This window comes from Corvus hawaiiensis, chromosome 36 (assembly GCF_020740725.1).
Source record: "Corvus hawaiiensis isolate bCorHaw1 chromosome 36, bCorHaw1.pri.cur, whole genome shotgun sequence".
NCBI lineage: Eukaryota > Metazoa > Chordata > Aves > Passeriformes > Corvidae > Corvus > Corvus hawaiiensis.
The window spans coordinates 1,723,485-1,742,513 of record NC_063248.1 but is presented as its reverse complement, the minus strand read 5'-3'; the positions used below and the strand labels follow the sequence as shown (position 1 = coordinate 1,742,513).

Genomic DNA, 19,029 nt, shown 5'->3' with positions numbered 1-19,029 from the left:
CGGGATTTGGGGCACATTTGGGGCACATTTGGGGTTGTGAAATCACCGGGATTTGGGGCACATTTGGGGCTGGGAAATCACTGGGATTTGGGGCACATTTGGGGCTGTGAAATCACCGGGATTTGGGCCACATTTGGGGCTGTGAAATCACCGGGATTTGGGGCACATTTGGGGCACATTTGGGGCTGTGAAATCACCGGGATTTGGGACTGGGAATTTCAGCGCTGCTACACCACCAGAATTTAGCCCCACCCCATTCCCCATCCACCGCTTCCCAAACCCCAAACCCCCAATCCCAAACTCCAAACCCCAAACCCAAATCCCCATCCCAGGTGCCGGTGCTGCCCCTGGAGCCGCGGCTGTGAAATCACCGGGATTTGGGGCTGGGAAATCACCGGGATTTGGGGCACATTTTGGGCTGGGAAATCACCAGGATTTGGGGCACATTTGGGGCTGGGAATTTCAGCGCTGTTACACCACCAGAATTTAGCCCCACCCCATTCCCCATCCACCGCTTCCCAAACCCCAATCCCAAATCCCCAATCCCAAACCCCAAATCCCCATCCCAGGTGCCGGTGCTGCCCCCGGAGCCGTGGCTGGGAAATCACCGGGATTTGGGGCTGGGAAATCACCGGGATTTGGGGCACATTTGGGGCACATTTGGGGCTGTGAAATCACCAGGATTTGGGGCACATTTGGGGTTGGGAAATCACCAGAATTTGGAGCACATTTGCGGCTGTGAAATCACTGGGATTTGGGGCACATTTGGGGCTGAGAATTTCAGCGCTGCTACAACACCAGAATTTAGCCCCACCCCATTCCCCATCCACCGCTTCCCAAACCCCAAACCCCAAACCCCAAATCCCAAACCCCAATCCCCAAATCCTCAAATCCCAATCCCCAAACCCCAATCCCCCATCGCAGGTGCCGGTGCTGCCCCCGGAGCCGCGCCTGCCGGGCCGCTCGCAGCTGCAGCAGTTCCGCCTGAGCTGCGGCACCGAGGAGGACAAATTCCTGCTGCTGGCGGCGCTGCTGAAGCTGCGGCTGCTGCGGGGCCGGGCGCTGCTCTTCGCTGCCAGCCTGGGCCGTGCCCTGCGCCTCAAACTCTTCCTGGAGCAGTTCGGCATCGCCGCCTGCGCCCTCAACCCGCAGCTGCCCGCCAGGTCACGGTGAGTCGTAAAGGGTTAATGGGGTGGGAGTGATGGGATCAACGGGAAATCCTGTTTGTGTCCTCAACCCGCAGCTGCCCGCCAGGTCACGGTGAGAGCCGAGGGGAAATTATGGGGTGGGAGCGATGGGAAATCCTATTTGTGTCCTAAATCTGTAGCTGGCAGCCAGGTCACGGTGAGTGCTAAAGGGTTAATTATGGGGTGGGAGTGATGGGATCAATGGAAAATCCTATTTGTGCCCTAAATCTGCAGCTGCCTGCAAGGTAATGGTGAGTGCTCAGGAGTTAATGGGGTGGGATCAATGGGATCAATGGGATCCATGGGAAATCCTGTTTGTGTCCTCAACCTGCAGCTGGCAGCCAAGTCACGGTGAGAGGTGAAGGGAAATTATGGGGTGGGATCAATGGGATCCATGGGAAATCCTGTTTGTGTCCTAAATCTGCAGCTGGCAGCCAGGTCACGGTGAGAGGTGAAGGGAAATTATGGGGTGGGAGTGATGGGAAATCCTATTTGTGTCCTAAATGTGCAGCTGGCAGCCAGGTCACGGTGAGAGCTGAGGGGTTAATGGGGTGGGATCAATGGGATCGATGGGATCCATGGGAAATCCTGTTTGTGTCCTCAACCCGCAGCTGCCCGCCAGGTCACGGTGAGAGCCGAGGGGAAATTATGGGGTGGGAGCGATGGGAAATCCTATTTGTGTCCTAAATCTGCAGTTGTCTGCCAGGTCGTGGTGAGTGCTAAAGGGTTAATTATGGGGTGGGAGTGATGGGATCAATGGGATCAATGGGAAATGCTGTTTGTGTCCTAAATGTGCAGCTGGCAGCCAGGTCACAGTGAGTCGTAAAGGGTTAATGGGGTGGGATCAATGGGATCGATGGGATCAATGGGAAATCCTATTTGTGTCCTAAATCTGCAGCTGCCAGCCAGGTCATGGTGAGTGCTAAAGGGTTAATTATGGGGTGGGAGTGATGGGATCAATGGAAAATCCTATTTGTGCCCTAAATCTGCAGCTGCCTGCAAGGTAATGGTGAGTGCTCAGGAGTTAATGGGGTGGGATCAATGGGATCAATGGGAAATCCTGTTTGTGTCCTCACTCAACCTGCAACTGCCAGCCAAGTCACGGTGAGAGGTGAAGGGAAATTATGGGGTGGGATCAATGGGATCCATGGGAAATCCTGTTTGTGTCCTAAATCTGCAGCTGGCAGCCAGGTCACGGTGAGAGGTGAAGGGAAATTATGGGGTGGGAGTGATGGGAAATCCTATTTGTGTCCTAAATGTGCAGCTGGCAGCCAGGTCACGGTGAGAGCTGAGGGGTTAATGGGGTGGGATCAATGGGATCGATGGGATCCATGGGAAATCCTGTTTGTGTCCTAAATCTGCAGCTGGCAGCCAAGTCACGGTGAGAGCCGAGGGGAAATTATGGGGTGGGAGCGATGGGAAATCCTATTTGTGTCCTAAATGTGCAGCTGCCTGCCAGGTCACGGTGAGAGCTGAGGGGTTAATGGGGTGGGATCAGTGGGATCGATGGGAAATCCTATTTGTGTCCTAAATCTGCAGTTGTCTGCCAGGTCGCGGTGAGTCCTAAAGGGTTAATTATGGGGTGGGAGTGATGGGATCAATGGGAAATCCTGTTTGTGTCCTAAATCCACAGCTGCCAGCCAGGTCATGGTGAGTCCCAAAGGGTTAATGGGGTGGGAGTGATGGGATCAATGGGATCAATGGGATCAATGGGAAATCCTGTTTGCGCCCTCAACCCACAGCTGTCCCCGTGGGTCCCCGCTGATGTCCCTGTCCCAGGTCCCTGGGGATACTGGGGGGTCCCTGGTGACACTGGGGGGGTCCCTGTCCCAGGTGCCTGGTGACACTGGGGGGGTCCCTGGTGACACTGGGGGGGTCCTTGGTGACACTGTGGGGTCCGTGGTGCCACGGACCTGTCCCTGTCCCAGGTCCCTGGTGACACTGGGGGTGTCCCTGGTGACACTGGGGGGTCCCTGGTGATGCTGGCCTGTCCCTGTCCCAGGTCCCTGGTGACACTGGGGGTGTCCCTGGTGACACTGGGGGGTCCCTGGTGATGCTGGCCTGTCCCTGTCCCAGGTCCCTGGTGACGCTGGGGTGTCCCTGGTGACACTGGGGGGTCCCTGGTGATGCTGGCCTGTCCCTGTCCCAGGTCCCTGGTGACACTGGGGGTGTCCCTGGTGACACTGGGGGGTCCCTGGTGATGCTGGCCTGTCCCTGTCCCAGGTCCCTGGTGACACTGGGGGTGTCCCTGGTGACGCTGGGGGGTCCCTGGTGCCACTGGGGGGTGACACTGGCCTGTCCCTGTCCCAGGTCCCTGGGGACACTGGGGGGGTCCTTGGTGACACTGTGGGGTCCGTGGTGCCACGGGCCTGTCCCTGTCCCAGGTCCCTGGGGACACTGGGGTGTCCCTGGTGCCACTGGGGGGTCCCTGGTGATGCTGGCCTGTCCCTGTCCCAGGTCCCTGGTGACACTGGGGGTGTCCCTGGTGACACTGGGGGGTCCCTGGTGATGCTGGCCTGTCCCTGTCCCAGGTCCCTGGTGACACTGGGGGTGTCCCTGGTGACGCTGGGGGGTCCCTGGTGCCACTGGGGGGTGACACTGGCCTGTCCCTGTCCCAGGTCCCTGGTGACACTGGGGGTGTCCCTGGTGACACTGGGGGGTCCCTGGTGATGCTGGCCTGTCCCTGTCCCAGGTCCCTGGGGACACTGGGGTGTCCCTGGTGCCACTGGGGGGTGACGCTGGCCTGTCCCTGTCCCTGTCCCAGGTGCCACGTCATCGCCCAGTTCAACCGTGGCCTCTACGACGTCATCGTGGCCACCGACGAGGAGGGGCCGGCGGAGCCCCCCCGGCAGCGCCCGCGCAAGGGGGGCACAGCGAGGTGAGCCCCGGGGAGGGGGCGCTGGGGGCGTCCCCCTGTCCCTGAGTGTCCCCTGAGTGTCCCTGAGTGTCCCTGAGTGTCCCCTGAGTGTCCCCTGAGTGTCCCCGTGTCCCCTGAGTGTCCCTGAGTGTCCCCTGAGTGTCCCCTGAGTGTCCCCGTGTGTCCCTGAGTGTTCCTGAGTGTCCCCTGAGTGTCCCTGCGTGTCCCTGAGTGTCCCCTGAGTGTGCCCTGAGTGTCCCCATGCCCCTGAGTGTCCCCTGAGTGTCCCTGAGTGTCCCCTGAGTGTGCCCATGTCCCTGAGTGTCCCTGAGTGTCCCCATGCCCCTGAGTGTCCCTGAGTGTCCCCTGAGTGTCCCCTGAGTGTCCCCGTGTCCCTGAGTGTCCCTGAGTGTCCCCTGAGTGTCCCCTGAGTGTCCCCATGCCCCTGAGTGTCCCCTGAGTGTCCCTGAGTGTCCCCTGAGTGTGCCCATGTCCCTGAGTGTCCCTGAGTGTCCCTGAGTGTCCCTGAGTGTCCCCATGTCCCTGAGTGTCCCTGAGTGTCCCCATGCCCCTGAGTGTCCCTGTGTCCCCTGAGTGTCCCTGAGTGTCCCTGAGTGTCCCCATGTCCCTGAGTGTCCCTGAGTGTCCCTGAGTGTCCCTGAGTGTCCCCATGTCCTTGAGTGTCCCCTGAGTGTCCCCTGAGTGTCCCCTGAGTGTCCCTGAGTGTCCCTGAGTGTTCCTGAGTGTCCCCGTGTCCCTGAGTGTCCCCTGAGTGTCCGTGAATGTCCCCTGAGTGTCCCCTGAGTGTCCCCTGAGTGTCCCTGAGTGTCCCCTGAGTGTCCCCATGCCCCTGAGTGTCCCTGAGTGTCCCCTGAGTGTCCGTGAGTGTCCCCTGAGTGTCCCCTGAGTGTCCCCTGAGTGTCCCTGAGTGTCCCCTGAGTGTCCCCATGCCCCTGAGTGTCCCTGAGTGTCCCTGAGTGTTCCTGAGTGTCCCCATGCCCCTGAGTGTCCGTGAGTGTCCCCTGAGTGTCCCCTGAGTGTTCCCATGTCCCTGAGTGTCCCCTGAGTGTCCCCTGAGTGTCCCCGTGTCCCTGAGTGTCCCTGAGTGTCCCCATGCCCCTGAGTGTCCCTGTGTCCCTGAGTGTCCCTGAGTGTCCCTGAGTGTCCCCTGAGTGTCCCTGTGTGTCCCTGAGTGTCCCCTGAGTGTCCCCATGCCCCTGAGCGTCCCTGAGTGTCCCTGAGTGTCCCCTGAGTGTCCCCATGCCCCTGAGTGTCCCCTGAGTGTCCCCTGAGTGTCCCTGAGTGTCCCCTGAGTGTCCCCGTGTCCCTGAGTGTCCCTGAGTGTCCCCATGTCCCTGAGTGTGCCCTGAGTGTCCCTGAGTGTTCCTGAGTGTCCCCATGTCCCTGAGTGTCCCTGAGTGTCCCTGAGTGTGCCCTGAGTGTCCCCATGTCCTTGAGTGTCCCCTGAGTGTTCCTGAGTGTCCCTGAGTGTCCCCATGTCCCCGAGTGTCCCCTGAGTGTCCCTGAGTGTTCCTGAGTGTCCCCATGCCCCTGAGTGTCCGTGAGTGTCCCCTGAGTGTCCCCTGAGTGTCCCCATGCCCCTGAGTGTCCGTGAGTGTCCCCATGCCCCTGAGTGTCCCCTGAGTGTCCCCATGCCCCTGAGTGTCCCCTGAGTGTCCCCATGTCCCCAGGAAGGGACAGCCACCGCCGTGTCCCCAGGACCCCGAATTCGGGGTCTCCCGGGGCATCGATTTCCACAATGTCGCTGCCGTCGTCAACTTCGACGTCCCCGGCTCGGTGGAGTCCTACATCCACCGCGTGGGCAGGTTCGGCTCGCCGGGGTCACCGGGGGTCACCAGGGTCACCGGGGGGTCAGCAGGGTCACCAGGGGGTCAGCAGGGTCACCAGGGGTCAGCAGGGTCACCAGTGTCACCAGGGGGTCAGCAGGGTCACCAGGGGGTCACCAGGGTCACCAGGGTCACCAGGGGGTCACCAGGGTCACCGGGGGGTCAGCAGGGTCACCAGGGGGTCAGCAGGGTCACCAGGGGTCACCAGGGTCACCAGGGGGTCACCAGGGTCACCGGGGGGTCAGCAGGGTCACCAGGGGTCAGCAGGGTCACCAGGGGGTCACCAGGGTCACCAGGGTCACCGGGGGGGTCACCAGAGTCAGCAGGGGGTCAGCAGGGTCACCAGGGGGTCAGCAGGGGGTCACCAGGGTCACCGGGGGGTCACGAGAGTCAGCAGGGGGTCAGCAGGGGGTCACCAGGGGTCACCAGGGGGTCAGCAGGGGGTCACCAGGGTCACCGGGGGGTCACGAGAGTCAGCAGGGGGTCAGCAGGGTCACCAGGGGGTCACCAGAGGGGGCTGGGGCTGCTCAGGGGGGTCTGGGTGTCCCCAAGGGGGTCTGGGGTGTCCCCAGGGGTGTCTGGGGTGTCCCCAGGGGGGTCCCAGCGTGTCCCCTGTCCCCAGGGGTGTCTGGGGTGTCCCCAGGGGTGTTTGGGGTGTCCCCAGGGGTGTCTGGGGTGTCCCCAGCGGGGTCTGGGGTGTCCCCAGGGGTGTCTGGGGTGTCCCCAGGGGGGTCCCAGCGTGTCCCCTGTCCCCAGGGGTGTCTGGGGTGTCCCCAGGGGTGTTTGGGGTGTCCCCAGGGGGGGTCCCAGCGTGTCCCCTGTCCCCAGGGGTGTCTGGGGTGTCCCCAGGGGGGTCCCAGCGTGTCCCCTGTCCCCAGGACGGCGCGCGGGGACAACCCTGGCACGGCGCTGACGCTGGCACTGCCCGAGGAGCTCGAGCGGCTGCGGCGCATCGAGGACGCGCTGGCCGGAGGTCGGGGGGCGCTGGGGGAGTTTAGGGGGCGCTGGGGGGTTTTTGGGGGGTCCTGGGGGTGTTTGGAGGCTCTTGGGAGGTGTTTGGGGACACTTGGGGACACTGCAGGGGCTGGGGGTGACCCCAATGTCCCTTCAGCCCTACAAGTTCTGCATGGAGTAGATGGGTCTGGGGGGTGTTTGGGGGAGATTTTGGGGGTCCTGGGGGTGTTCGGGGGGGATTTTGGGGGTCCTGGGGGTGTTTGGGGGGATTTTGGGGGTCCTGGGGGTGTTCGGGGGGGATTTTGGGGGCTCCTGCAGGGTTTTTAAAGGGTCTGGGGACGCTGGGGGGCACTGGGGTGACCCCACAGGCCTGGAAGTTTCGCATGGAGGAGATGGGTCCGGGGTGGTTTGGGGGGGGATTTTGGGGAGTTCTGAGAGGTTTTGGAGGTCCTGGGGGGGTTTAAGGGGTGCTGGGGGTGTTTGGGGACACCGAGGGGACACCGAGGGGACACTGAGGGGACACTGAGGTGGCCCCGTGGCCCCGCAGAGAACGGACAGTCCATGCTGCAGCCCTACGAGTTCCGCATGGAGGAGATCGAGACGCTGCGGTACCGCTGCCGGGTAGGGGACACTGAGGGGACAGGGAGGGGACACGGGGGGACAGCGAGGGGACACTGAGGGGACACTGAGAGGGGACAGGGAGGGGACACTGAGGGGACACTGAGGGGGGATAGAGAGGGGACACTGAGGGGACACTGAGGGGGGATAGAGAGGGGACACTGAGGGGACATGGGACACAGAGGGGACACGGAGGGGACAGCAGGGGACAGTGGGGGGACACTGAGGGGACACTGAGGGGACAGGGAGGGGACACTGAGGGGACACTGAGGGGGACAGGGAGGGGACACTGAGGGGACAGGGAGGGGGGATAGAGAGGGGACACTGAGGGGACAGGGAGGGGACACTGAGGGGACAGGGAGGGGGGATAGAGAGGGGACACTGAGGGGACAGGGAGGGGACACTGAGGGGACATGGGACACAGAGGGGACACGGAGGGGACAGCAGGGGACAGTGGGGGGACACTGAGGGGACAGGGAGGGGACAGGGAGGGGACGCTGAGGGGACACTGAGGGGACAGGGAGGGGACGCTGAGGGGACAGGGAGGGGACACTGAGGGGACACTGAGGGGACAGGGAGGGGACACTGAGGGGACAGAGAGGGGGGACAGGGAGGGGACACAGAGGGGACACGGAGGGACAGGGAGGGGACACGGGGGGACATTGAGGGGACAGGGAGGGGACATTGAGGGGACATGCAGTGGACAGCAAGGGGACACAGCGGGGACACTGAGGGGACACTGAGGGGACACCGGGGGCACACTGGGGACACCGAAGACACTGCGGGGACACCGAGGGGACAGTGGAGGGGGCTGGTGCCACCCAGTGTCCCCTCCTGAGGATGTGATGGGGGTGTCCCAGTGCTGTCCCTTGTGACCCCCTCTGTGCCCCAGGACACCGTGGGGGTGTCCCTGCCGGTGTCCCCAGTGTCCCCAACGCTGTCCCCAACGCTGTCCCCAATGTCCCCACTGTCCCCAGGACGCCATGCGCTCGGTGTCCCTGATGTCCCTGATGTCCCCAGTGATGTCTCCAATGATGTCCCCGATGTCCCCAATGCTGTCCCCAATGTCCCCAGGATGCCATGCGCTCGGTGTCCCCGATGTCCCCAATGCTGTCCCCAATGTCCCCAATGTCCCCAGGACACCATGCGCTCGGTGTCCCCGATGTCCCCAATGTCCCCAATGCTGTCCCCAGTGCTGTCCCCAATGTCCCCAGGATGCCATGCACTCGGTGTCCCCGATGTCCCCAATGCTGTCCCCAGTGATGTCCCCAGTGCTGTCCCCAACGCTGTCCCCAATGTCCCCACTGTCCCCAGGACGCCATGCGCTCGGTGTCCCCGATGTCCCCAACGCTGTCCCCAATGTCCCCGATGTCCCCAGGACGCCATGCGCTCGGTGTCCCCAGTGTCCCCAATGATGTCCCCAGTGATGTCCCCAAAGCTGTCCCCAGTGTCCCCACTGTCCCCAACGCTGTCCCCAGGACGCCATGTGCTCGGTGTCCCCAATGTCCCCGATGTCCCTGATGTCCCCGATGTCCCCAATGCTGTCCCCAACGCTGTCCCCGCTGTCCCCAGGACGCCATGTGCTCGGTGTCCCCAATGTCCCCAATGCTGTCCCCAACGCTGTCCCCACTGTCCCCAGGACGCCATGCGCTCGGTGTCCCTGATGTCCCCGATGTCCCCGATGTCCCCGATGTCCCCGATGTCCCCGATGTCCCTGATGTCCCCGATGTCCCCAATGCTGTCCCCAACGCTGTCCCCGCTGTCCCCAGGACGCCATGCGCTCGGTGTCCCTGATGTCCCCGATGTCCCCGATGTCCCTGATGTCCCCGATGTCCCCGGTGTCCCTGATGTCCCCAATGCTGTCCCCAACGCTGTCCCCGCTGTCCCCAGGACGCCATGCGCTCAGTGTCCCTGATGTCCCTGATGTCCCCGATGTCCCCAATGCTGTCCCCAACGCTGTCCCCGCTGTCCCCAGGATGCCATGCGCTCGGTGTCCCCGATGTCCCCAATGCTGTCCCCAATGTCCCCGCTGTCCCCAGGACGCCATGCGCTCGGTGTCCCTGATGTCCCCGATGTCCCCGATGTCCCCGATGTCCCTGATGTCCCTGATGTCCCCGATGTCCCTGATGTCCCCGATGTCCCCAATGCTGTCCCCAACGCTGTCCCCGCTGTCCCCAGGACGCCATGCGCTCGGTGTCCCTGATGTCCCCGATGTCCCCGATGTGCCCGATGTCCCCGATGTCCCCGATGTCCCTGATGTCCCCAATGCTGTCCCCACTGTCCCCAGGACGCCATGCGCTCGGTGTCCCTGATGTCCCCGATGTCCCCGATGTCCCCGATGTCCCTGATGTCCCTGATGTCCCTGATGTCCCCGATGTCCCCGATGTCCCTGATGTCCCCAACGCTGTCCCCGCTGTCCCCAGGACGCCATGCGCTCGGTGTCCCTGATGTCCCCGATGTCCCCGATGTCCCCGATGTCCCTGATGTCCCCGATGTCCCCGATGTCCCCGATGTCCCCAATGCTGTCCCCAACGCTGTCCCCGCTGTCCCCAGGACGCCATGCGCTCGGTGACCAAGCAGGCCGTGCGGGAGGCGCGGCTGCGGGAGCTGCGCCAGGAGCTGCTCAACTCCGAGAAGCTCAAGGTGAGCCCGACCCCAACCGCCCCAAACTGGGGCTAAAAACCCCAAAATCGGGATCAAAAACCCCTAAAGCCCCCAAATTCAGGATAAAAACCCCTAAAGCCCCCTAATTCAGGATAAAACCCCCAAAATCGGGATAAAAACCCCTAAATCCCCCAAATTCAGAATAAAAAACCACTAAGTCCCACAAATTCGGGATAAAACCCCCAAAATCGGGACAAAAAACCCCTAAATCCCCCAAATTCAGGATAAAAAACCCCCAAATCCTACAAATTTGGGATAAAACTCCCAAAATCGGGATAAAAACCCCCCAAATTGGGATAAAAAACCCCTAAATCCCCCAAATTCAGGATAAAACCCCCTAAATCCCCCAAATTCGGGATAAAAAACACTAAATCCCCCAAATTCAGGATAAAAACCCCCAAAATTGGGGTAAAAAAACCCCTAAATCCCCCAAATTCAGGATAAAAAACCCCCAAATCCTACAAATTTGGGATAAAACTCCCAAAATTGGGATAAAAACCCCCAAAATTGGGGTAAAAAACCCCTAAATTCCCCAAATTCAGGATAAAAAACCCCCAAATCCTACAAATTTGGGATAAAACTCCCAAAATCGGGATAAAAACCCCCCAAATTGGGATAAAAAACCCCTAAATCCCCCAAATTCAGGATAAAACCCCCTAAATCCCCCAAATTCGGGATAAAAAACACTAAATCCCCCAAATTCAGGATAAAAACCCCCAAAATTGGGGTAAAAAACCCCTAAATCCCCCAAATTCAGGATAAAAAACCCCCAAATCCTACAAATTTGGGATAAAACTCCCAAAATCGGGATAAAACCCCCCCAAATTGGGATAAAAAACCCCTAAATCCCCCAAATTCAGGATAAAAAACCCCCAAATCCTACAAATTTGGGATAAAACTCCCAAAATCGGGATAAAAACCCCCCAAATTGGGATAAAAAACCCCTAAATCCCCCAAATTCAGGATAAAAAACCACGAAATCCCACAAATTTCGGATAAAACCCCCAAAATCGGGATAAAAACCCCCCAAATTGGGATAAAAAACCCCTAAATCCCCCAAATTCAGGATAAAAAACCACGAAATCCCACAAATTTCGGATAAAACCCCCAAAATCGGGATAAAATACCCCTAAAGCCCCCAAATTTGGGATAAAAACCCCAAAATCAGGATAAAAACCCCCAATATTGGGATAAAACCTCCCCAAATCCCCCAAATTCGGTATAAACCCCCCAAAATTGGGATTTAAAAAACCCCAAAATCAGGATAAAACCCCCAAAATCGGGATAAAAACCCCAAAATGGGGATAAAACCCCCGAAATCTGTATAAAACCCCCCAAAATCAGGATAAAACCGCCAAAATCAGGATAAAACCCCCCAAAATCAGGATTAAAAAAACCCCAAAATCAGGATTAAAAAAACCCCAAAATCGGGCTAAAACCCCCCAAAATCAGGATGAAAACCCACCCAGGAATCGATGCCGGCCGTCGGTTCTTGATGACGTCATCCCATTTGTTAATTAGCAAGCCCGTCAGTTATTGATTGGTTAATTATGCTGATTAACCCCGGGCTTTTATTTGGCTTTTATTTGGCTTTTATTAGGCTTTTATTAGTCCTTTATTAGGCTTTTATTAGGCTTTTATCAGCCTTTTATTAGTCCTTTATTAGTCCTATTTTGGTCCTTCGTTAATGCTTTTAGCAATTCATTTATCCATTTATTATTTATTATTATTTATTATTTAATATTTATTATTTATTATTTTTATTGTTTATTATTATTGTTTATTATTTATTATTTGTTACTTATTTTTTATTATTTATTATTTATTAACGCTATTTACATACATTCCTTATAAATATTATTTCTATTATTTTCTGCATATTACCCATTATTAATCAATCCCATGTATTAATCCTTTTTTAGCCCTTTTTTAGCCCTTTTTAAAGCCTTTCCTCCTCCTTTTTAGTGCTTTTCATCCTTTATTAATCTTAATTGCTTTCTATTAGCCCTTAATTGCTTTTTATTAGCCCTTTATTAGTCTTTTCCTGATTTTTTTAGGCTTTTATTAGTCCGTATTTTTATTTCTCCTTTTCCCGACCCCTCTTTTACTCCTATTTTGGTCCTTTTTTGGCCCTTTTTTGGTCTTTTATTAATCCGTATTTCTATTAATTGCCCTTTACTGCTTTCAGCCTTTTCTTGGTCCTTTAATTATCTTTATTTTATTAATTAATCCTTTATTAATCCTTTTTTCAACCCTTTTTTAGTCCTTTTTGTCCGATTTTCCTCCATTTCCTCTTCGTCTCCCGCTCGCTCCGAGGTCCCTTCGAGTGCCAGGAATTTCAAATCCCAAATTCCCAGAAAAGCTCCCCAAATTCCCATAAAAACCCCCAAATTCTCATTAAAACCCCCAAATTCTCATTAAAACCCCCCCAAATTCCCATTAAAAACCCCAAATTCCCATAAAAACTCCCCAAATTCCCATAAAACTCCCCAAATTCCCATAAAAACCCCAAATTCCCATTAAAAACTCCCCAAATTCCCAGAAAAACTCCCCAAATTCCCATTAAAAACCCCAAATTCCCAGAAAAACTCCCCAAATTCCCATAAAAACCCCAAATTCCCATAAAAACCCCAAATTCCCATAAACTCCCCAAATTCCCATAAAAACCCCCAAATTCCCATTAAAAAACCCCAAATTCTCATTAAAAACCCCCCAAATTCCCATAAAAACCCCAAATTCCCATAAAAACCCCAAATTCCCATTAAAAACTCCCCAAATTCCCAGAAAAACTCCCCAAATTCCCATAAAAACCCCAAATTCCCATAAAAACCCCCAAATTCTCATTAAAAGCCCCAAATTCTCATTAAAAACCCCCCAAATTCCCATTAAAAACCCCAAATTCCCATAAAAACTCCCCAAATTCCCATAAAACTCCCCAAATTCCCAGAAAAACTCCCCAAATTCCCATAAAAACCCCCAAATTCTCATTAAAAGCCCCAAATTCTCATTAAAAACCCCCCAAATTCCCATTAAAAACCCAAATTCCCATAAAAACTCCCCAAATTCCCATAAAACTCCCCAAATTCCCATAAAAACCCCAAATTCCCATTAAAACTCCAAATTCCCATAAAAACTCCCCAAATTCCCATAAAACTCCCCAAATTCCCATAAAAACCCCAAATTCCCATAAACTCTCCAAATTCCCATAAAAAACCCCAAATTCCCATTAAAAACTCCCCAAATTCCCATTAAAAAACCCCAAATTCCCATTAAAAACTCCCCAAATTCCCATTAAAAACTCCCAAAATTCCCATAAAAACCCCAAATTCCCATTAAAAAACCCCAAATTCTCATTAAAAACCCCCAAATTCCCATAAAAACCCCGAATTCTCATTTAAAAACCCCAAATTCTCGTTAAAACCTGATTAATTACCGATTAATTACTGATCCATTGATGATTAATTGCTGCTGAATTATCGATTAATGGCTGATTAATTACTGCTTAATCACTGATTGGTTACTGGTTAATTACTGCTTAATTATGGCTTAATTACTGATCAATTACCGATTAATTACTGCTTAATTATTGCTCAATTACTGCTTTATTAGTGATTAATTACCGATCAACTACTGATCAATTACTGCTTAATTACTGATTATTTGCTAATTAATTGCCAATTAATTACTTGTTACTGCTTAATGAGGGCTTTAATTACAATTAATTTCTGATTAATTTCTGGTTAATTACTGCTTAATTACCAATTAATGACCCATTAATTACCAATTATTTACCAATTAATTACTGCTTAATCCCTGATTAATTACCAATTAATCACTAATTATGTAACAATTATTCACCAAATAATTACCGCTTAATTACCCATAAATTACCGGTTATGTACTGATTAATTACTGATTAATTACACATTAATTACCACTTACTTATCGATTAATTACCAAATAATAACTGCTTAATTCCTGATTAATTCCTGATTAATTCCCCATTAATTTGCTATTAATTACGGATGATATACCGATTAATTCCCCATTATATACCCATTAATTACTGCTTCATTACCGCTTAATAACTGCTTAATTCCTGATTAATTACCGATTATTTACCGCTTAATTCCCCATTAATTCCCGCTTCATTACCGCTTAATAACTGCTTAATAACTGCTTAATTCCTGATTAATTACCGATTAATTCCCCTTTAATTCCCCATTAATTCTCCATTAATTCCCGCTTCATTACCGCTTAACAACTGCTTAATTCCTGATTAATTACCGATTATTTACTGCTTAATTCCCCATTAATTCCCCATTAATTCCCGATTAATACCCCATTAATTCCCATTTCATTTCTGCTTAATAACTGCTTAATTCCTGATTAATTACCGATTATTTACCGGTTAATTCCCCATTAGTTCCCCATTAATTCCCCATTAATTCCCGGTTCATTACCACTTAATTACTGCTTAATTCCTGATTAATTGCTGATTATTTACTGCTTAATTCCCCATTAATTCCCGCTTCATTACCACTTAATTACTGCTTAATTCCTGATTAATTACCGATTATTTACCGGTTAGTTCCTCATTAATTCCCCATTAATTCCCGATTAATACCCCATTAATTCCCGTTTCATTTCCGCTTAATAACTGCTTAATTCCTGATTAATTACCGATTATTTACCGGTTAATTCCCCATTAGTTCCCCATTAATTCCCGGTTCATTACCACTTAATTACTGCTTAATTCCTGATTAATTACCGATTTTTTACCGGTTAGTTCCCCATTAATTCCCCATTAATTCCCCATTAATTCCCGCTTCATTACCGCTTAATAACTGCTTAATAACTGCTTAATTCCTGATTAATTCCTGATTATTTACCACTTAATTCCCCATTAATTCCCACTTCATTACCACTTAAGAACTGCTTAATTCCTGATTAATTACCGATTAATTACCGCTTAATTCCCCATTAATTCGCCATTAATTCCCACTAGTTCCCGCTTCATTACCACTTAATAACTGCTTAATTCCTGATTAATTCCCCATTAACTGCCCATTAATTACTGCTTAATTACCGCTCGGGGGTTAATTGCTGCTCCGGCTGTTCCCAGGTTTATTTTGAGGACAATCCCCGGGACCTGCAGGCGCTGAGGCACGACCGGCCCCTGCACCCGGCCAGCGTGCAGCCCCACCTGGCACACGTGCCCGACTACCTGGGTACGGAATGGGCACAAATGGGGCAAAAACGGGCAAAAAATGAGCAAAAACGGGGAAAAAATGGGGAAAAAATGAGCAAAAACGGTGCAAAAATGGGGAAAAATGGGGAAAAACTGGGTGGGAAATGGGGCAGTGGGAGCGGCCCCTGCACCCGGCCAGCGTGCAGCCCCACCTGGCACACGTGCCCGACTACCTGGGTACGGAATGGGCACAAATGGGGCAAAAACGGGCAAAAAATGAGCAAAAACGGTGCAAAAATGGGGAAAAAATGAGCAAAAACGGTGCAAAAATGGGGAAAAATGGGGAAAAAGTGGGTGGGAAATGGGGCAGTGGGAGCGGCCCCTGCACCCGGCCAGCGTGCAGCCCCACCTGGCACACGTGCCTGACTACCTGGGTACGGAATGGGCACAAATGGGGCAAAAACGGGAAAAAATGGGCAAAAACGGGGAAAAAATGGGGAAAAAAATGAGCAAAAACGGTGCAAAAATGGGGAAAAATGGGGGAAAACTGGGTGGGAAATGGGGCAGTGGGAGCGGCCCCTGCACCCGGCCAGCGTGCAGCCCCACCTGGCACACGTGCCCGACTACCTGGGTACGGAATGGGCACAAATGGGGCAAAAACGGGCAAAAAATGAGCAAAAACGGGGAAAAAATGGGGAAAAAATGAGCAAAAACGGTGCAAAAATGGGGAAAAATGGGGAAAAACTGGGTGGGAAATGGGGCAGTGGGAGCGGCCCCTGCACCCGGCCAGCGTGCAGCCCCACCTGGCACACGTGCCCGACTACCTGGGTACGGAATGGGCACAAATGGGGCAAAAACGGGCAAAAAATGAGCAAAAACGGGGAAAAAATGGGGAAAAAATGAGCAAAAACGGTGCAAAAATGGGGAAAAATGGGGAAAAACTGGGTGGGAAATGGGGCAGTGGGAGCGGCCCCTGCACCCGGCCAGCGTGCAGCCCCACCTGGCACACGTGCCCGACTACCTGGGTACGGAATGGGCACAAATGGGGCAAAAACGGGAAAAAATGGCAAAAAATGGGCAAAAACGGTGCAAAAATGGGGAAAAAATGAGCAAAAACGGTGCAAAAATGGGGAAAAATGGGGAAAAAGTGGGTGGGAAATGGGGCAGTGGGAGCGGCCCCTGCACCCGGCCAGCGTGCAGCCCCACCTGGCACACGTGCCCGACTACCTGGGTACGGAATGGGCACAAATGGGGCAAAAACGGGCAAAAACGGTGAAAAAATGAGCAAAAACGGTGCAAAAATGGGGAAAAATGGGGAAAAAGTGGGTGGGAAATGGGGCAGTGGTAGCGGCCCCTGCACCCGGCCAGCGTGCAGCCGCACCTGGCACACGTGCCCGACTACCTGGGTACGGAATGGGCACAAATGGGGCAAAAACGGGCAAAAAATGGGCAAAAACGGGGAAAAAATGAGCAAAAACGGTGCAAAAATGGGGAAAAACGGTGCAAAAATGGGGAAAAATGGGGAAAAACTGGGTGGGAAATGGGGCAGTGGGAGCGGCCCCTGCACCCGGCCAGCGTGCAGCCCCACCTGGCACACGTGCCCGACTACCTGGGTACGGAATGGGCACAAATGGGGCAAAAACGGGCAAAAAATGAGCAAAAACGGGGAAAAAATGGGGAAAAAATGAGCAAAAACGGTGCAAAAATGGGGAAAAATGGGGAAAAACTGGGTGGGAAATGGGGCAGTGGGAGCGGCCCCTGCACCCGGCCAGCGTGCAGCCCCACCTGGCACACGTGCCCGACTACCTGGGTACGGAATGGGCACAAATGGGGCAAAAACGGGCAAAAAATGAGCAAAAACGGTGCAAAAATGGGGAAAAAATGAGCAAAAACGGTGCAAAAATGGGGAAAAATGGGGAAAAAGTGGGTGGGAAATGGGGCAGTGGGAGCGGCCCCTGCACCCGGCCAGCGTGCAGCCCCACCTGGCACACGTGCCTGACTACCTGGGTACGGAATGGGCACAAATGGGGCAAAAACGGGAAAAAATGGGCAAAAACGGGGAAAAAATGGGGAAAAATGAGCAAAAACGGTGCAAAAATGGGGAAAAATGGGGGAAAACTGGGTGGGAAATGGGGCAGTGGGAGCGGCCCCTGCACCCGGCCAGCGTGCAGCCCCACCTGGCACACGTGCCCGACTACCTGGGTACGGAGATGGGCACAAATGGGGCAAAAACGGGCAAAAAATGAGCAAAAACGGGGAAAAAATGGGGGAAAAAATGAGCAAAAACGGTGCAAAAATGGGGGAAAAATGGGGAAAACTGGGTGGGAAATGGGGCAGTGGGAGCGGCCCCTGCACCCGGCCAGCGTGCAGCCCCACCTGGCACACGTGCCCGACTACCTGGGTACGGAATGGGCACAAATGGGGCAAAAACGGGCAAAAAATGAGCAAAAACGGGGAAAAAATGGGGAAAAAATGAGCAAAAACGGTGCAAAAATGGGGAAAAATGGGGAAAAAGTGGGTGGGAAATGGGGCAGTGGGAGCGGCCCCTGCACCCGGCCAGCGTGCAGCCACACCTGGCACACGTGCCCGACTACCTGGGTATGGAATGGGCACAAATGGGGCAAAAACGGTGAAAAAATGGGCAAAAACGGGGAAAAAATGGGGAAAAAATGAGCAAAAACGGTGCAAAAAATGGGGAAAAATGGGGAAAAAGTGGGTGGGAAATGGGGCAGTGGGAGCGGGCCCCTGCACCGCGGCCAGCGTGCAGCCCCACCTGGCACACGTGCCCGACTACCTGGGTACGGAATGGGCACAAATGGGGCAAAAACGGGAAAAAATGGGCAAAAAATGGGCAAAAACGGTGCAAAAATGGGGAAAAAATGAGCAAAAACGGTGCAAAAATGGGGAAAAATGGGGAAAAACTGGGTGGGAAATGGGGCAGTGGGAGCGGCCCCTGCACCCGGCCAGCGTGCAGCCCCACCTGGCACACGTGCCCGACTACCTGGGTATGGAATGGCACAAATGGGGCAAAACCGGGCAAAAACGGTGAAAAAATGAGCAAAAACGGTGCAAAAATGGGGAAAAATGGGGGGAAAACTGGGTGGGAAATGGTGAAAAAATGGGAAAAAATGGGGAAAATGGGGCAAAATGGGCAAAAAACGGGCAAAAATGAGGCAAAAAATGGGGCAAAACCGGGCAAATAATGGGGAAAAATGGGCAAAAATGGGGCAAAAAATGGTGAAAAAACGGGCAAAACCTGGAAAAACCGGGAAAAACTGGGGAAAAAACCAGGAAAAAAGGGAAAAATGGGGACAAACAGGCAGGAAATGGGGAAAATCCGGGGAAAATGGGGAAATAACAGGAGAAATGGGGAGAAAATGGGGAAAAATGGGGAAATAACAGGAGAAATGGGAGGAAAAAAGGGGGAAATTGGGGGAAAATGTGGGAAAAATGGGGGGAAAGTGGGAAAAATCGGGGGGAAGTGGAGGGAAAATGGGAAAAATGGGGATTGGGAGTGGTTTGGGGGGTGGGGAGACCCCCCCTGATTGCCCCCAGGTCCCGTTTTGGGGAAAAAACGGGACGAAACGGGATCCTGGGGTGGTTTTGGGGTGGGAAATGGGGTGAAATGGGGTCCTGGGGTGGTTTTGGGGTGGGAAATGGGGTGAAACGGGGCCCAGGGGTGGTTTTGGGGTGGGAAATGGGGTGAAATGG

General features: G+C 53.8%; 1 protein-coding gene and 1 long non-coding RNA gene across 2 annotated transcripts in view; both read left to right on the top strand.

Annotated features, from left to right (window-relative positions):
* The window catches only part of DDX56 (DEAD-box helicase 56), a 28,569-nt gene that overhangs the window by 8,209 nt on the left and 1,331 nt on the right, over positions 1-19,029 (top strand). Inside the window, exons 6-12 of the mRNA XM_048290191.1 lie at positions 925-1,169; positions 3,952-4,065; positions 5,736-5,870; positions 6,770-6,864; positions 7,393-7,466; positions 10,017-10,106; positions 15,253-15,358. Of these exons, the coding sequence (XP_048146148.1) occupies positions 925-1,169; positions 3,952-4,065; positions 5,736-5,870; positions 6,770-6,864; positions 7,393-7,466; positions 10,017-10,106; positions 15,253-15,358 (859 nt within the window). The remainder of the gene's footprint in view (positions 1-924; positions 1,170-3,951; positions 4,066-5,735; positions 5,871-6,769; positions 6,865-7,392; positions 7,467-10,016; positions 10,107-15,252; positions 15,359-19,029) is intronic.
* LOC125319152 lies at positions 1,178-2,997 on the top strand. Its single transcript, XR_007200609.1, has 3 exons — positions 1,178-1,625; positions 1,894-2,096; positions 2,379-2,997. It is a non-coding gene; the product is annotated as an uncharacterized LOC125319152 (long non-coding RNA).